At 42.3% G+C, this 19,448-nt stretch overlaps 1 protein-coding gene across 1 annotated transcript in view; it reads right to left on the reverse strand.

Annotated features, from left to right (window-relative positions):
• The window catches only part of ST13 (ST13 Hsp70 interacting protein), a 48,354-nt gene that overhangs the window by 21,833 nt on the left and 7,073 nt on the right, over positions 1–19,448 (reverse strand). Inside the window, exons 2-5 of the mRNA XM_066358533.1 lie at positions 18,702–18,759; positions 16,233–16,308; positions 9,923–9,993; positions 916–982 (exon numbers count right to left, since the gene is read on the reverse strand). Coding sequence (XP_066214630.1) covers positions 916–982; positions 9,923–9,993; positions 16,233–16,308; positions 18,702–18,759 — 272 coding nt within the window. The remainder of the gene's footprint in view (positions 1–915; positions 983–9,922; positions 9,994–16,232; positions 16,309–18,701; positions 18,760–19,448) is intronic.

The raw sequence follows: 19,448 nt of genomic DNA on the forward strand, positions 1-19,448 counted from the left end.
TAAAAAAACAGTTCTAAGAAATAATAATCTAGGCAAAGTAAACAAAGCAATAAAGGAAAAAGACATTTCAGGTAGGCCAACTATTAAGGCAATTGCAATAGTATAAATATATGATAAGAACCTAAACTAAGAAGGTAGTGGGATTACAAAAAAGATGGAAACAAATCAGTTTGCTAACTTAAAACAGCAATTAATACTAAACTCTTTAGAAAATAAAACTAAGTCATCTCCCAAGTCTATAGATGAAGTCCAAATGCACAAAAGCATTTATTCATAGAAGGCACTGTGACACACTACCACACAGCTATGAAGGGGTGTGCATAGCACCCAAGTTAATAAATGATTCTTTTTATAAATTATAATTAACAATACACTGAATATTATCAGCACTCTCCAACTCTGATAGGTTTTTTGGAAGAGGATCTAACATGCAGACTACTATAAGAGCATTGTCTATGGCCATAATACTACACTGAACACATCCGATCTCGGAAGCTAAGCAGGGTCGGGCCTGGTTAGTACTTGGATGGGATACAAGAGCGTTATGCCTGTAAATATCATTTGTCAAGGGTGTTACTATGTAAAAAGTTGAGGGCCAGTGTTCTAATACCTCTTTTCTTGAGAGCCTTTCACCTTATTAAAACCTTTTCTCAATGTAGAAAAATTCAGGGTTTGAATTTGAGTCACATCAGGATCTGTCTGTGTCTGGAGGCAAGGTAATTGATACCTGAGTGATTTCATCCTCTTCATCAATGGAGAAGGATTAGGTAGAAACAGGACACATCTCCAGTATAGGATAGTCAATAATTTTAAGTTCCTCTTTCTTGTTTCCACTACTTAACAGTTACTACAGTAAAGAATAGAACATCCAGAACATCATAGTAATGTAGTAGTTTAAAAAAAAAACCCACTCACCATCATTTAGGGCATCAATGGCAGCCACTTTTTTATCATTTGCCTGGTCCATCATCTCCTCAGTTATCTAGGAAAAAATTTAAAGCAGGCTTAGAATCCAGAGAGCAAACAGAAGAAAGCAGTTTGGACTTTTTAGAAAAGAGGTAGTCACAGACCCCATTTTTATTCATTCTTCTCTAGTCTCCAGGGACCCAACAGAATAATTATTGTAACTAGATAGTAAGAAATTATACAGGATGAGTTTGCTTTTTTAAACGTTTATTGATTTTTAGCAAGAGAGGATGGGAGAGTGACAGAGAAAGAGAGACAGGAACATTGATCTGTTCCTGTATGTGCCCTGAGTGGGGACTGAACCAGCAACCTCTGTGCTTTGGAACGATGCTTTAACCAACCCAGCTATCTGGCCAGGGTGAGTTTTTCTTTTTTTTTTTCCATTGATTTAAGAGAGGAGAGAGAGAGAGAGAGAGAGAGAGAGAGAGAAAGAAAAGGAGGGTAGGGAGGGGGAGAAGTACAGTTTGTTGTTCCACTTAGTTGTTCGATTTAGTTGTAAACCCAACTGGTTGCTTCCTGTATATGCCCTGACTGGGGATCAAATCCACAACCTAGGACACAAAGACATAATGCTATATCCACTGAGCCACCTGGCCAAGGCTGTACAGGATGAATTTTAATCTTTTACATGAAACAACAAAACTTCCTCCCTTTGCTCTGCCTTTCATGTTACCTTTGTTCTCTCCATCCCAACAAAAGCAGGTTGTTCGGTCCTTGTCTTACCAACTCCTATCTAGTTGTTTACAAATGCTAAAACTCTAATCTCCTCACAAGAAGTGCTAGTTCCTTTTAGACTTGAATTTTCACGAAAAAAAAAATCTCAAAATTTGTTTTAACAAACATCTACTAAGTAACTATCCTAGAAAGAACAAACACTATAAAAGATGCCAACAGTAAATGATTATTATAACAAAAACCGCAAACATACCACCTAAAATGGAAACATAAGCAGTTTAACAAAAGGATAAAATATCACTCTAGCCTGACAAGGTGGCGGGACTGTGGATAGAGCGTCGAACTGGGATGTGGAGGACCCAGGTTTGAGACCCCAAGGTTGCCAGCTTGAGCGCGAGCTCATCTGGTTTGAGCAAGGCTCACCAGCTTGAGCTCAAGGTCACTCAGTCTGCTGTAGTCCCCCGGTCAAGGCACATATGAGAAATCAATCAATGAACTAAAGAATGGCAACAAAGAATCGATGTTTCTCATTTCTCTCGCTTCCTGTCTGTCTGTATCTGTCCCTCTCTCTTACTCTCTGTCTCTCCCACAAGAAAAAAAAAATATCACTCTAGGCCCTGCCCAGTTGGCTCAGCGTTAGAGTGTTGGCCCGGTGTGTGGAAGTCCCGTGTTCGATTCCCGGCCAGAGCACACAGGAGAAGCACCCATCTGCTTCTCCACCCTTCCCCCTCTTCTTTCTCTGTCTCTCTCTTCCCTTCCGGCAGTCAAGACTCCATTGGAGCAAAGTTGGCCCCGGGCTGAGGATGGCTCCATGGCCTCTGCTTCAGGTGCTAGAATGGCTTCGGTTGCAATGGAGCAATGCCCCAGATGGGCAGAGCATTGCCCCCCAGTGGGCTTGCTGCGTGGATCCCAGTCGGGTGCATGCGGGAATCTGTCTGTCTCCCGGCTTCTCACTTCGGAAAAATACAAAAATAAAAACAAAAAAACAAAAAAAACAAAACCCAAAACAAACAAAAAACACCACTCTATCACCACCACTTTGTAAAATATCACTAGAGGTTCTGCTTAACTCATTAAGACAATAATTTGATGGTTTAAGAATCAAAAGTACCCAGTTAACTTATATATATTTAACTGGAAAACTAAATGCAAGTGACAAGTTATTAGATCTATTAAGGTCATTCAAAAAAGTACTCAGAAAGAAGAACAAAATAAAAAAACAAACCCACAGTTCCTTCTCATCAGTAAAATCAATGATAAAACAACAGAACAAGGTACCATTCTAAGATCACACACGATTTTCATGGTGGGGGGAAACAAAATTCTATCAAAGGACACCAGATATTATACTATGTTCATGGAAAGAGTACTTTGAATATTTCAACGTATCCCCAAGTTACTCAATGAATTCAAAGCAATTTCAAAAGAACTTTTATAAGTTTTAGACAAACTTAAAATTATTTTATGAAAAATCAAAGGAAGAGACTTCCAGTTAAGATGGTGATGTAGCCTGACCAGGTGGTGGCGCAGTGGATAGAGCAGGGGTCTCAAACTCGCGGCCCGCTGAACAATTTTGTGCGGCCCGCAGACTAATCCACGAAGTTCAAAATATTTTGGATAAAATTAAGTAAGCCTAGGGGCCTACTTGTATTTTTCATTTCTCTAGCATCCTAGCTAGATATTAGCTTAGTTAACAGCAGTTGTGATGCGAACTACAGTTTCTGGTCGTTTTGTGACACTGAGTAAACTGCATGTACGATTGTGCTTGTTGTACTGATTTTTTGTTTTCAACTGCAGTGAGAAAAGTGTTGCGTAACAGTTGCCTTTTGTAGACCTAGTGCGGCCCGCCGAATGGCTGTGATCTTGCTCTGCGGCCCACATGCTGAGTTGAGTTTGAGACCCCTGGGATAGAGCATCGGACTGGGATGTGAAAGACCCATGTTCAAGACCCTGAGGTCGCCACCTTGAGCACGAGCTCATCTGGGTTGAGCAAAAAAAGCTCACCAGCTCGGACCTAAGGTCACTAAACAAGGGGTCACTCGGTCTGCTGAAGGCCCACGGTCAAGGAACATATGAGAAAGCAATCAATGAACTAAGGTGTCGCAATGAGAAACTGATGGATTGATGCTTCTCATCTCTCTCTGTTCCTGTCTGTCTGTCCCTGTCTATCCCTCTCTCTGACTCTCTCTGTCCCTGTAAAAAAAAAAAAAAAAAAAAAAAGATGGTGATGTAAGTCAACATGGTATACAAATCATCCCACAACCACATCAAAATTACAAGTACATTATAAAACAACTATCATTCAGAACCACTTGAAATCTAGCTGAATGGAAGTTCTACAATTAGGGATTTTAACAAGCCACATGGAGACTGGTAGGAGGGGCAGAGATATGGAAAGAGCTGGTCCTGCACCCACGTGTGGCAGTTTAAAATCGGGGTGGGGGGATACCTTGGCTGCAGAGATCCTCCAATAGGAGTGAGGGGGTCCCAGTCCATACAACATGCCCTCCAGTCCAGGGTTCCACTGCCAAGAAGGGAAGTCCCCTTATATTGTGGCTGTGAAAACCAGTGGGAATTGAGGCTTATGGAGACTCAAGCAGCTTCTCTTAAAGGGCCCACACATCAGACTTAATTTGGACTACTCACATCCTCTGAGCTCCAGTACTGGGGTAGCAGCTTGAAAGAAAATGAAAACACAGGGAGGAACTAGACTGTCTGGCATCAAGGCAAGAACTGGGGGGGGGTGGGAGGGCTTTCTGCCAGATAAAAATGCTGGCAGAGGCCACTGTTCCTTTTCTGAGCCCTCCCTCAACAGAGCCAGCAGGTGGGCACCATATCTGAGTTTCTATCAACTTGGTACGCACTGTTCACTCTTCCAGGTGATTCCCTGAGACCTTGCCCTGACCAACTTTCAGGCCCACCCAAGCCCCCTTAACAGCGGCTTTTCCATACAAATGGCTTTTGTCTCATGTTTGGGACTTCCCTAAAACCTCTCAAACAAGCAGCATCTGGCCTCTGTGTACTTTATACCTCTTGCTAAGTGGCTCCAGGCCTGGCACTAGCAACAGTCAGCCTTGGTTCACAGCTTGGCCTCTCCTGGGCACCTCCAAGCCCAACAGAAGTAGCAGCAACCTGCACATTGCTCTGTAGCTCACGCTGCCTGGCCCCAGGCAGGGCATAGGTGGTATCTGAGCTTGCACCTGCTGGGTGGCCCAGAGCCATTACACTAGTGGACAGCTTCGGATCACGCCAGATTACAACCTTACCACCTCCATGAGCAACACACGCAAGGGGCAAACTTAGTGAGAATCAAAGCCCCACTGAAGCAAGTCCTGTTCTGTAGGGTCTACTCCTGCACAGCAGCTCCTCTGCTGTAGGTGTAGCCAGTCTTCAAAGCTAATCGGCCTGAGGCTCAATCCTCCCAGTGACACCAACAACAATCAAGATTCAACTACAACAGGACACACAGACCACACAGGGCATATGTATCTGGAGCACCCAGTTCAGATGACTGGGGAGGTTGTGTCACTGTGCAGTAGTTCAGGACAACTACTACACAAGGCCACTCTAAGTCTAGGAGACGTAGCAGTTCCACTTCATACATATAAACAAACATAAGGAAGCAGTCATAATGTGGAGACAAAGAAACATGTCCCAAATGAAAGAACAGGAGAAATTCCTAGAAAAAGAACTAAACAAAATGGAGGCAAATTATCAGATAGAGTTCAAAATAATGGTTATAAGAATGCTCAGGGAACTTAGTGAGGCCATAGACACCATAAAAAGAAACAGGAATGAAGAATACATATGCTGACACGAAGAATAATTCACAGGGAATCAACAATAGAATATATAAAACCAAGAGTTGATTCAGAAGGGGCACAAAGAAAACTAGATAGAAGGTGACAGAGGACAATCTGACTTTGGGTGATGGGTATGCAACAGAATTGAATGACAAGATAACCTGGACATGTTTTCTTTGAATATATGTACTCTGATTTATTGATGTCACCCCATTAAAATAAAAATTTATTAAAAAAAAAAGAGTTGATTCAGAGAATTGGAATAGAAGAAAGAACCCAATAAGAACAGCAAAAAGAAAAAAGAATCCAAAAAAATGAAGAGGCCTCTGGGAAAACATCAAGCATACTAACATTTGCATCATGGGGGTGCCAGAAGGTGAGAAGAGAACAGGAAACCTAAAACCTTTCTGAAAAAATGACAGAAAACTTCCCTAACCTGGGGAAGGACATAGACATACAAGTCAGGAAGTGCAGAGTCCCAAACAAGATGAACCAAAAGAGACCCACAAGGCACACTGTAATTAAAAGGCAAAAGGTTAAAGACAAGGGAAATCTTAAAAGCACCAAGAGAAACAAGTTAGCTACCTACAAGGAAGCTGCAGTTAAGATTTTCAGCTGATTTCTCCACAGAAACTTTGCAAGCCAGAAGGGAGTGGCAAGACATATTCAGAGATGAAAAGCAAGGGCCCACAACAGATTACCCAGCAAAGCTATTACTTAGAATTGACGGAAAGATAAAGAGCTTCCCAGGCAATAAAAAGTTAAACGACTTCACCACCACCAAACCAGTAACACATGAACTGTTAAATGGTCTTCTTTTTTTTTTTTTTTTAATTTTATTTATTCATTTTAGAGAGGAGAGAGAGAGAGAGAGAGAGAAGAGAAGAGAGAGACGGGGGGAGGAGCTGGAAGCATCAACTCCCACATGTGCCTTGACCAGGCAAGTGCAGGGTTTCGAACCGGAGACCTCAGCATTTCCAGGTTGACGCTTTATCCACTGCACCACCACAGGTCAGGCTCTTCTTTTTTAAAAAAAGATTTTATTGCCTGACCAGGCAGTGGCACAGTGGATAGAGCGTTGGACTGGGATGTGGAAGACCCAGGTTTGAGACCCTGAGGTCACCAGCTTGAGCGCGGGCTCATCTGGTTTGAGCAAAAGCTCACCAGCTTGAGCCCAAGGTTGCTGACTCGAGAAAGGGGTTACTCAGTCTGCTGTAGCCCCATGGTCAAGGCATATATGAGAAAGCAATCAATGAACAACTAAGGTGTCACAACAAAAAAGTGATGATTGATGCTTCTCATCTCTCTCCATTCCATCTGTCTGTCCCTATCTATCCCTCTGTCTCTGTGTAAAAAAAAAAAAAAAAGCCCTGGCCGGTTGGCTCAGTGGTAGAGCGTCGGCCTGGCGTGCAGAAGTCCCGGACTCGATTCCCGGCCAGGGCACACAGGAGAAGCACCCACCTGCTTCTCCACCCCTCCCCCTCTCCTTCCTCTCTGTCTCTCTCTTCCCCTCCAGCAGCCAAGACTCCATTGGAGCAAAAGATGGCCCGGGCGCTGGGGATGGCTCTATGGCCTCAGCACCAGGCGCTAGAGTGGCTCTGGTCGCAACAGAGCGACGCCCAGGATGGGCAGAGCATCGCTCCCTGGTGGGCGTGCTGGTGGATTCCGGTCGGGCGCACACGGGAGTCTGTCTGACTGCCTCCCTGTTTCCAACTTCAGAAAAAAAAAAAAATTTATTTACTGATTTTAGAAAGACAAGAAGGATGTTGGGGGGGTGACAGGGGGGAACAGGAAGCATCAACTCCTGGCAGTTGCTTCTTGTATGTGCCTTGACCCCATAATCCCAACGTTTTGAACCAGCGACCTCAGCAAGCATTCCAGATTGATGCTCTAACCATTGCGCAATCAAAGGTCAGGCTTAAAGGGTCTTCTTTAAGAAGAAAAAAAAGCCCCAGTCAGATAGAGCATCATTCCAATGCACAGAGGTTGCCAGTTTGATTCCTGGGTCAGGCCACATACAGGAACATACTGATGTATCTGTTTCTCTTTTTTTCTCTTTGTTCCTCTGTCTATAATCAATAAATACAATTTTAAAAAAATAAAAAATGTGAATAAAATGGCAGTAAATATCTATCAATTGAATCTAAAAAACAAAAAGAAAATGAATTAGCAGTACAGAAACAGACCCATAGATAGAACATTTTGATGGCTGCCAGATGGGAGGGGAGTTGAGGTAACGGGTGAAAAAGGTGAAGGGATTAGGAAGTACAAATTGATTATTCCAGAATAGTCATGGGGATGTAAAGTACAATACAGGAAATTTAGTCAATAATATTGTAATAACTATGTATGATGTCAGATGACTTACCAGGTATAAGACTTACCAGGCTATTTAGTAAGTTATATAATGTCTAGTCACTAGATTGTACACCTGAACTAATAAAATACTGTATGTCAACTGTAACTGAAAAATAAGAAATTATTAAAAATACACACACAGGCCCTGCCTGGTTGGCTCAGCAGTAGAGCATCGGCCTGGCGTGCGGGGGACCCGGGTTCGATTCCCGGCCAGGGCACATAGAAGAAGCGCCCATTTGCTTCTCCACCCCCCCCCCTCCTTCCTCTCTGTCTCTCTCTTCCCCTCCCGCAGCCAAGGCTCCATTGGAGCAAAGATGGCCCGGGCGCTGGGGATGGCTCCTTGGCCTCTGCCCCACGCGCTAGAGTGGCTCTGGTCGCGACAGAGCGACGCCCCGGAGGGGCAGAGCATCGCCCCCTGGTGGGCAGAGCGTCACCCCTGGTGGGCGTGCCGGGTGGATCCCAGTCGGGTGCATGCGGGAGTCTGTCTGACTGTCTCTCCCCGTTTCCAGCTTCAGAAAAATACAAAAAAACAAAAAAAAAACAAAAAAAAATACACACACATAGCCTGACCAGGTGGTGGTGCAGTGGATACAGTGTCAGACTGGAATGCAGAGGCCCCAGGTTAGAAACACGCCAAGTAGCTGGCTTCAGCACCAGCTCACCAGTTTGAGGGTAGGGTCATTCGCTCTGCTGTAGCCCCCCCAGTCAAGGCACATATAAGAAAGCAATCAATGAACAACTAAGGTACCACAATAAATAATTGATGTTTCTCATCTCTCTCCTTCCTGCCTGTCTATCCCTATCTGTTCCTCTCTGTCACAAAAAACAAAAAAAACCCCAACACAACAAATACACATCAACTAAGGAATAAACACTTTACCAAATAGTAAGACAGCCTACAAAGAAAGAGTAATTCAAAATTTACGTATTTTTAGGAAGAGAGGAAAGAGGAGAGAGAGAGAGATAAAAAGACAGAAACACAGATCTGTTTCTTTATGTGCCCTGACAGGGAATTGAACTGGCAACCCTTGCGGAAAAGGACTGCAACTAACCGAGCTCTCTGGCCAAAACCAGAGTAATTAAAACAGAAAGGACAGTGAAACTTCAGTTTATGGAAATATGGTGTACATGATATTCTGAGCAAGTCTAAAAACCATCTTTTAAAAGCCATTTATGACATAAAAATGTAGAGATCCTCAAGAAACGAGATTAAATGTAGGCTTGAAAATCCAGTGAGATAGCCATGTGGCAGGCGTCAAACCTGGTCACCATGCAATTCTGTTTTTGAAAGTACTGCAGGACAGGCCCTGGCCGGCTGGCTTGGTGGTAGTGTTGGCCCAGTGTGTGGAAGTCCCAATATGCTTCTCCACCTTTTCCCCCTTCCTTTCTCCCTCTCTCTCCCCCCTCCCGCAGCCATTGGAGCAAAGTTGGCCCAGGTGCTGAGGATGGCTCCATGGCCTCTGCCTCAGATGCTAGAATGGCTCAGGTTGCAACAGAGCAACGGCCCCAGATGGGCAGAGCATTGCCCCCTGGTGGGCTTGCCAGGTGGATCCCGGTCAGGCGCATGTGGGAGTCTGTCTCTCTGTCTCCCCACTTCTCACTTCAGCAAAATACAGAAAAAGGAAGAAAAGAAAGAAAGAAAAAAGAAAGTAATGTAGGACATAGAAAACAAAGTTTAGATTTAGGTGAAGAGAATGTATGTTGTACAATCAGATACCCTCCAAAATAAATCTGGAACCCCAAATGCCTATACATATAAGCATAATGATCAAACAAAAATAAACCTGTTCCAAAGGAAAAGATAGCCAAGTTGAGAATATCACCTCTGTAAATTTATGATTACAAGCCAGCCTTTCCAGCAGAATTCACATTGCTTATGTAAACAAAAAAACCACACTCAAGAGTTTAAAAGGATTCTTGAGCTGGAAATGCCAACTCAAGAGTCTAAATAGAAACAAATATAGCTCTCTTTAGAGGAACATGCCTTCTCTCCAGGCCTCAAAAACTTTCCACTGGTGAAGTTTCAAAGAACTTCTCCTGGAAGATTTATGTCATTAAATCACTGCAATTGGTGGCACCTTCACATGCCTTACAAGCACAAAATAGGCCATCAAACTTACCTCTACATTTTCATCTCCCATTTCTTGAGGGGCATCAGTGTCTGGTTCAATCACACCCTCATTGTCAATTTCTGCAAAAGAATAAAAAGACACATGACGCTACTAAAAACTAATGAATTATGGTTAACTCAACTGATTAACAGAATATTTTACTTTAAATATTTTACTTTGTTAATTTTATTTAAACCAATGCATTATAAAATATTTCTTTATTAAACACAACTTCAGTGTTTTGGTTACACCACATTTCATTTTAACTTTTGCGGCTATGTAAGGTATTTATCATTGTATTGTGGTGGAAATGTTTGCAAGGGCATAGTTTCCAGTTATTACATGTTGACACCCCCCAATTTAGTCAGTTTCAACAAACTGATTCAGTTCAAATGTCTTGTTCTACACACCAATGTATTGCAATGTTCTTTTTTATTTTTTTATTTTTCTGAAGCTGGAAACGGGGAGAGACAGTCAGACAGACTCCCGCATGTGCCCGACCGGGATCCACCCGGCACACCCACCAGGGGTGACACTCTGCCCACTAGGGGGCGTCGCTCTGTTGTGACTAGAGCCACTCTAGCGCCTGGGGCAGAGGCCAAGGAGCCACCCCCAGCGACCGGGCCATCTTTGCTCCAATGGAGCCTTGGCTGTGGGAGGGGAAGAGAGAGACAGAGAGGAAGGAGAGGGGGAGGGGTGGAGAAGCAGATGGGCGCTTCTCCTGTGTGCCCTGGCCGGAAATCGAACCCGGGACTTCTGCACGCCAGGCCAACGCTCTACCACTGAGCCAACCAGCCAGGGCCTTTTTTTTTTTTTTTAAGAGAGAGAAAGATTGAGGAAAAGTATCAACTCATAGTTGCATCACTTTAGTTGTTCACTGATGGCTTTATTTTGTTCTTCTTCAGTGAGAAGTGGGGAGGCAAGAAAAACTCCCACATGCACCCTGACTGGGATCCACCTGGCAAGCCCACTAGGGGGCGATGCTCTGCCTATCTGGGGCCCTTGTGAGCAACCGAGCTATTTTAGCACCTGAGGTGAGGCCATGGAGCCAACCTCAGCGCCTGGGGCCAACTTGTTCCAACTGAGAAGGGGAGCTGTGGGAGGAAGGGGAAAGGACGAAAAGAGGGAGAGAGGGAGAGAGAGAGAGAAGGGAGAGAGGGAAGAGTGGAGAAGCAGATGTGCTTCTCCTGTGTGCCCTGCCTGGGAATTGAAACTGGGACATCCACACACCAGGCCAATGCTCTACTCCTAGCCAATTGGCCAGGGCTCATTAATTGCTTCTCATACATGCCTTGACTGGAAGGTTCCAGCCAAGCCAGTAACCCCTTGCGCTCAAGCTGGCAACCTTGGGGTCATGTCGAGGATCCCATGCTCAAGCCAGTGACCCTGTGCTCAAGTTGGCAAAGCTCACTCAAGCTGGCAACCTCAGGGTTTCAAACTGGAGACCTCAGCATTCCAGTTGACATTCTATTCACTGCACCACTGATACTGGTCAGGCCAGTTTTTCAGTCTTAAAAAAACCCAAAAACCCCACCAAACTCATGGCATAGATAATAACTCTTCTAAAATGAAAGTTTTATCAACATGCATACAAACACTAACGCAGCGGTTCTCAACCTGTGGGTCGCGACCCCGGAAAATACATATTTATTATACAATACATTTTTAAATAAAATATGTATTTCCGATGGCTTTAGGCAACCCCTGTGTTTTGGTCGTTCAACCCCCGCCGGGGTCGCGACCCACAGGTTGAGAACCGCTGCACTGAAGAAAAATAATTTTTTGGTTCTCAATGTCATTACTGGAAAAAAAAAGTTTTTATTAACTTGAGAGTGACAAAGGGAGAAAGAGGAGGATGACAGAGATGAGAAGCATCAACTCATAGTTGCTTCACTTTAGTTGTTCACTGATTGCTTCTCCTACACGCCTTGACTGGAGTACTCCAGCTGAGCCAGTAACTTTGAGCTGCAAGCCAGTGACCATGGGATCATGTTGATGATCCTGTGCTCAATCCAGTGACCCCATGCTTAAACTGGCAAGCCCATACTGAAGCTGACAACCTTGGGGTTTCAAGCTGAAGAAGGTCCCTGGGCCAACACTCTATCCACTGTGCCACCACCAGTCAGGCTATTTTTGGAAAACTTTTATGTATATTTAGAACAACTTGGGTTTGTGAACCAACTTTCAACTACAAGCTCCACGAAGTTTGAATATAAATCAAGTACTTCCAATAAAAATTTAATACCTACAATTAAGTTATGCTAGAAATATAAAACACACTCAGGAGTCTGAAGACTTAATATGAAAAAAGGATAAATATCTCACCTGACCAGGCAGTGGCGCAGTGGATAGTGTCGGACTGGGACACAGAGGACACAGGTTCGAAACCCTAAGGTTGCCAGCTTGAGTGTGGGCTCATCAGGTTTGAGCACAGCTCACCAACTTGAACCCCAAGGTCACTGGCTTGAGCAAGGGGTCACTCGCTCTGCTATAGCCCCCCAGCCAATGAACATATGAGAAAACAACCAATGAACTAAAGTACCACAATGAAGAACTGATGTTTCTCATCTCTCTCCCTTCCTGTCTGACCCTCTATTTGTCACCCCCCAAAAAAAAGATAAATATCTCAATTTTATACGGACATGTTAAAATGTTAATTACAGGTATATCAGTTTAAGTACATTGAATTACTTTCATGTTTAATTTTTTAGCTTTTTCTTTTTAACAGAGACAGAGAGAGAGTCAGAGAGAGGGATAGATAGGAAAAGACAGACAGCAACACTCAGCTTCCTTCCTGGCCTGCCTCGCGCCGGGGCCGGGCTGTGCCAGAGCAGCCCAAGATGGCCGACTTGGAGGATCGGGTGTCAGATGAGGAGAAGATGATTCTGGATCGCCTGTAGCTCCAAGAAGGTTGCTGAGGGCCAGTCAAAAGCGGTGACTCCCACTGGTCTTCACCAGTTTCCGGCCTGTGAGTTCCAGGGCCGGTACATCCAGCGGCCAGATACAGAGCATCAGCTCAAGACCTAACAACCATAGTTAGAGTGGTATCTTAAGGAAAGGCTCCTCACACCTGACCCAGCTAAGGCAAAAAAAACGTTGTCACAGACAAGTAGTCCACAGCGGATTACAAACAGCTGAAGCCATCCCAGGAAGATTCAGAAATTACACAACTGAAAGCTGGAGTCAGACAACACCAACCCTATACTCAACTACACAAACAACATATTTGAAGGAGCAGTCTATATTGAGACAAAATGGGAAGACAGGGAAGTACAATTCAAATGAATCAACTAGAGGAATTCCCAGAAAAAGAATTGAATGAAATGGAAATAACTAAGATGCTGGATGCAGAGCTTAGAATAATGATTGTGAGGATGCTCAAGGATCTTAGAGGAACCATAGATAGACAACACGAGTACCTAAACAATGAGATATCTGGCATCAAAAAGGACATTGAAATCATAAAAAAGGATCAGACAGAAATGATAAACACAATGGCAGAAATGAAGACTACACTACAAGGAATGAAAAGCAGGCGGGATGAAAAAGAGGATCGAATCAGCAATTTAGAGGACAAGATAAGCAAAAGCACGGAAGCAGAACAGCAAAAGAAAAAGAGGTTCAAAATGTCTGAGAAAACTCGAAGAGAGTTCTGTTACAATAGGAAGAGAAACAACATCTGCATCATAGGGGTTCCTGAAGGAGAAGAGAAAGAACAAGGGATAGAGAACCTGATTGAAGAAATCATAGCTGAAAATGTCCCGGAATTGATGCAGGAAAAAGTCACACAAGTTCCAGAAGCACAGAGAATCCCATTAAAAAGGAACCCAAATAAACCTAAACGAAGACACATCATAATTAAAAAACCAAAGCTAAGAAATAAAGAAAGAATACTAAAAGCTGCAAGAGAAAAGCAGTCAATCACCTACAAAGGAGACCCCAAAAGGATGACATCCAACTTCTCAACAAAAACACTTGAGGCAAGAAGGGAATGGCAAGAGATATTCAAATTAATGCAGAACAGTTTCCTACAACCAAGACTTCTTTATCCATCAAGGCTATCTTTTAAAATAGAAGGAGAAATAAAAAGCTTCCCGTACAAAAATAAAAAAAAAACCCTCAAGGAATTTATTACAACCAAACCAATGATGTAAGAAGTGTTAACGGTCCTGTTGTAAACAGAACAAGGGTAAAGAGGAATGTAGATTTAAGATTTTAGAAATGCATCCAAATTGAAAAAGAAGAAGTAAAACTATCATTATTTGCTGATGATATGATATTGTACATAGAAAACCCTAAAGTCTCAGTAAAAGAACTAGTTGACCAAATAAATGAATTCAGCAAGGTGGCAGGATATAAAATTAATATTCAAAAACCAGTGGCATTTTTATACACCAACAATGAACTGTCCAAAAGAGAAATTAAGAAAACAATCCCCTTCACTACTGCAACAACAACAAAGAAAGTACCTAGCTGTAAATTTATCCAAGGAGGTTAAAGACTTGTACTCAGAAAATTATAAAACATTGATAAGAGAAATCAAGGAACATAATCGAATCAAAAATGGGCAAAAGAAATGAATAGACACTTCAAAGAGGACATTCAGATGGCCAATAGGCAAAAGAAAAAATGTTCAACATCACTAATCATTAGAGAAATACAAATTAAAACCACAATGAGATATCACCTCACACCAGTCGGAATGACACATTAACAAAACAATAAGTGCTGGTGAGGATGTGGAGTAAAGGGAATCCTCCTGCACTGCTGGTGGGAATGCAGACTGGTGCAACCACTGTGGAAAATGGTATGGAGATTCCTCAAAAAATTAAAAATGGAACTGCCTTTTGACCCAGCCATCCCACTTTTATTATAGGAATATATCCCAAGGACACCAAATCACTGGTTCAAAAGAAGAAATGCATCCCCATGTTTATGGCAGCATTGTTTACAATAATGAAGATCTGGATACAGCCCAAGTGTCCTTCAGTGGACGAGTGGATTAAAAAGCTGTACTACATATACACATGGAGTACTATGGGGCCATGAAAAAGAAGAAAATACTACCTTTTGCAACAACAGGGATGGACCTGGAAACTATTATGTTAAGTGACATAAGCCAGACAAGAAATACAAATATTATATGACTTCACTCATATGAGGAATCCAATGAACAATGTGAACTGAGGAACAGAATAGAGGCAGAGGAGGGATCAAAGGGACCAGTGGGCAAGTGAACAGAGGGAAAGGGGATGAGAGGAGGAGATCAGAGAAGGGAAAGAGCTTGGTGAAATTATATATACATAACAGCATTATAGAGAGCAGAAGAGCAAATCCTGGAGGAAAGCGGGGAGGGCTTTGGGGGAGGGGGCAAGAAGGATGTTGAGGGGAATTCGGGGGTGCGGGAGGATGTATTCGGTGGGACACTTGAATCTATGTAAACACAATAAATTTAAATCAATAAAAAATAAGAAATCATAAAAAAAAAAAAAGACAGACAGCAACAAAGAGAGATGAGAAGCATCAATCATTAGTTTTTTGTTGCAACACTTTAGTTCATTGATTTTGCTTTCTCATATATGCTCTGACTGTGGGGCTATAGGAGACCGAGTAATCCCTTGCTCGAGCCAGCTACCTTGGGTCCAAGCTGGTGAGCCTTGCTCAAACCAGATGAGCCCGCGCTCAAGCTGGTGACCTCGGAGTCTCGAACCTGGGTCCTCTGCACCCCAGTCCGACGCTCTATCCACTGCGTCACTGCCTGGTCAGGCTCATGTTTAATTTTTTAAATGTGGCTATTAGAAAATTTTAAGTTTTGGCCCTGGCCGGTTGGCTCAGTGGTAGAGCGTCGGCCTGGCGTGCGGGGGACCCGGGTTTGATTCCCGGCCAGGGCACATAGAAGAAGCGCCCATTTGCTTCTCCACCCCCCCCTCCTTCCTCTCTGTCTCTCTCTTCCCCTCCCGCAGCCAAGGCTCCATTGGAGCAAAGATGGCCCGGGCGCTGGGGATGGCTCCTTGGCCTCTGCCCCAGGCACTAGAGTGGCTCAGGTCGTGGCAGAGCGATGCCCCGGTCTGCCCCAGAGGGGCAGAGCGTCGCCCCTGGTGAGCGTGCCGGGTGGATCCCGGTCGGGCGCATGCAGAAGTCTGTCTGACTGTCTCTCCCCGTTTCCAGCTTCAGAAAAAAAAATACAAAAAAAAAAAAAGAAAAGAAAATTTTAAGTTTCATATGGAGCTCCATCATATTTCTAATAGATAATACTGATTTAGTCACATTGGCAAAAAAATCAATACTGGTTATCAAGTACAAACTACCATTTCCTCACCAAGATCACTTTCCTCACTTGACGGTTCATCTGTCTTTATATCTTCCTCCACCTTCTTACCATCTGTTTTTTCCTCCTAGCAAAGGGAGGGCAAGCAATACCATCAGTATTTAATAACATATCCAATATTTATACTAATTTATACAATTTTGTGTAAAAAACTAATCACATACATTACATTTCAGGCATGTATCCTTTCCTGTTTTGCTAAAAGAGTTGTAGTTTTGTTTTCATTTTTTTTTAAAGTTAAATAGAGGTCCAGCACCTTATCCAAACCTTTCAGATGATGGATGATGAGTTTTAGGATTTAAAATATTTTGGATCCTAGCGTGCGGAGGACCCGGGTTCGATTCCCGGCCAGGGCACACAGGAGAAGCGCCCATTTGCTTCTCCACCCCTCCGCCGCGCTTTCCTCTCTGTCTCTCTCTTCCCCTCCCGCAGCCGAGGCTCCATTGGAGCCAAGATGGCCCGGGCGCTGGGGATGGCTCTGTGGCCTCTGCCCCAGGCGCTTAGAGTGGCTCTGGTCGCAATATGGCGACGCCCAGGATGGGCAGAGCATCGCCCCCTGGTGGGCAGAGCGTCGCCCCCTGGTGGGCGTGCCGGGTGGATCCCGGTCGGGCGCATGCGGGAGTCTGTCTGACTGTCTCTCCCTGTTTCCAGCTTCAGAAAAATGAAAAAAAAAAAAAAAAAAAAAAAAAAAATTTTGGATCTTACAATGTATATATTATACTACTACGTAACGCCTTCAATGAACATTGAAGTTCATAACTCTCCATAATCACACTACTTCTGCAAAATAAATTTTGAGCACTCATAATACAGCTAGTGCTCGACTTACAACCACGATTGGTTCTGACAGACTGGTTGTAACACGATTTGGTCGTAAGTTGAATAGCTTTATGTACAGTACTGTGAAATGATGTTATAAAAATCTTTAAGTCATATTTTATCATAATTTTCTTTTATTGTTATATATCATAATTTTCTTTGTTCATTTTATGCCATTTGTGTCATCTCTACACCATTTTGTTTCTTATTTTTACATTCGTCAGGTTTTAGTAAAACACTGCATTACCAGTACAACTGGTTTAATATTTGCAAAGACAATTTCCTCTTGGTAGACATCTTGGGAGGGGTTTGATGAAAAATATCCAAGACACAAAACCGAGTCTGGGATAACAGTTGAAATGGTGCATGTGGAGATGGTAGTGCTGCCAGAAGCTGGTCCGCACTTTATTGCTAAACAAATCTACTAACAAGTTTTACATTTGCAAGAATTTTTGAGTTTTGGAATTGCCAATAAAAAACTATGAAACTATAAATACACAAATGATAATTCAAAGAATTTAAAGAGTACACCCAAATTTCATTCCCATCCTCTAAGTTAGTGGTCCCCAACCCCTGGGCCGCGGTCTGGTACTGGTCCGCGGGCCATTTGGTACTGGTCCACAGAAAAAGAATAAATAACTTACATTATTTCCATTTTATTTATATTTAAGTCTGAACGATGTTTTATTTTTTAAAAATGACCAGTTTCTCTCTGTTACATCCATCCAAGACTCACTCTTGACGCTTGTCTCAGTCACGTGATACATTTATCTATCCCACCCTAAAGGCCAGTCCGTGAAAATATTTTTTGACATTAAACCGGTCTGTGGCCCAAAAAAGGTTGGGGACCACTGCTCTAAGTAACCAATGTGGTTTGTACTATATATCCCCTCGTTGAGTCCCACCATGTGGAAGAAACAGGCCAATCATAATCATAATTTCTAAATCAGAATGTTTTTGTTATAAAGTATTTTTAGCAGAGATATAGGTTGAATATAATTTTATCTTAATACATGTTTAACACATGGTAAAATATCCTACCTAGGTTCAGAAACTACCAAACTCTGACAAATGGCACATCTAAAAAAATAACTACTTCTGAGGTTCTAACTTTAACTTCTTTCATTTCACTTGTTCAAAGATGTAACTTCTAGTTTCACAGCCAAATAGATAAACCTTGTTTAGGATTCTAAATAAAACAGTAACAGCAAGAATCATACTTAAATATATTCCTCTGGTGGTAGGACAGGAAAAAATTGAGAAATACTGATTTGGGCTACTTCATCATTTACTTTGCAAATATTAATGAGTTATCTACAATTGATAAAACACTGTGCTAGATGCTAGAGATACAATGATGAAGACTACAAATTCACATACTCACAGAGCTTACCACTTACAGTCATGCATAAAAAGTATTTATTCTCATTTATTCTAAAACACAGTGAATATTCAACTCCAAATTCTCAGTTTTAAATTAGTTTCCTGGATTTGGAGTGCAACTAGAAATTCCTCAAAAATCTTTTTTCCACATGATCTTGGGGAAATCAAGAGTGGTCATTTGAGAGTAGCAACTTGGAAAATATCCCTAAGAAACCTTATAGTACTTTAATTACTGAATATACAAGATTTATGACTTACCTTGATATTGTCTTCTGATTTAGTTTTATGAGTAGCAGGTGGTATCTTACCTCCCATGCTTGAGGAAGAGGAGAAAAAAAGACATTTGTTTAGAAAAGTAAAATTCACTATGCCAAACAACATTTACTTATGCTGAACAAAAAGACATTTAGATGATTACCTTTCCAAATCTTAAACTTAAATTAATTTGAATAATTCAGTATTATTCTAAGTTTTCAACTTAAAATTTTATTTATTATTTAACATGCTGGTTAATGAAAATTACCCATTTCTTACCTCATACTACACATAATTATAGTTTTTCTGTGCCCATTTTCAGAGAAGAAAAAAAGGGCAGAGAAACATTCAATAACAAAATCATTTACACAAGTTGTTGGTTTAGAATTCAGCATATATATTAAAATCCAGTAAGACTCAATTAAATTTAAAAAGGCAATTTAGGAAATTATGAAGTCATTGTATAATAATTACAAATGTTTGTTTCCCTTAATTGGGACCTATAAGGATTCTTCTTGCTTATATTCACACATCCCTTACATTAGAGATTTCCTCCGTATCCCTTCTAAACTTCACCCATCAGTATTTCCTCTTGGTGTTGGCAAGCCCTTTTCACCCAAAATATTACAGGGCAACACCATGAATTACATATAGCAGGTCTTCACATAACATTATGACGTTGATGAGATGTCACAGGAACTTAACTCTTGTTTGTATCAATTAGCCTATAGTAAACTTCATTCATTACAT

This window comes from Saccopteryx leptura, chromosome 1 (assembly GCF_036850995.1).
Source record: "Saccopteryx leptura isolate mSacLep1 chromosome 1, mSacLep1_pri_phased_curated, whole genome shotgun sequence".
NCBI classification, from domain to species: Eukaryota; Metazoa; Chordata; class Mammalia; order Chiroptera; family Emballonuridae; genus Saccopteryx; species Saccopteryx leptura.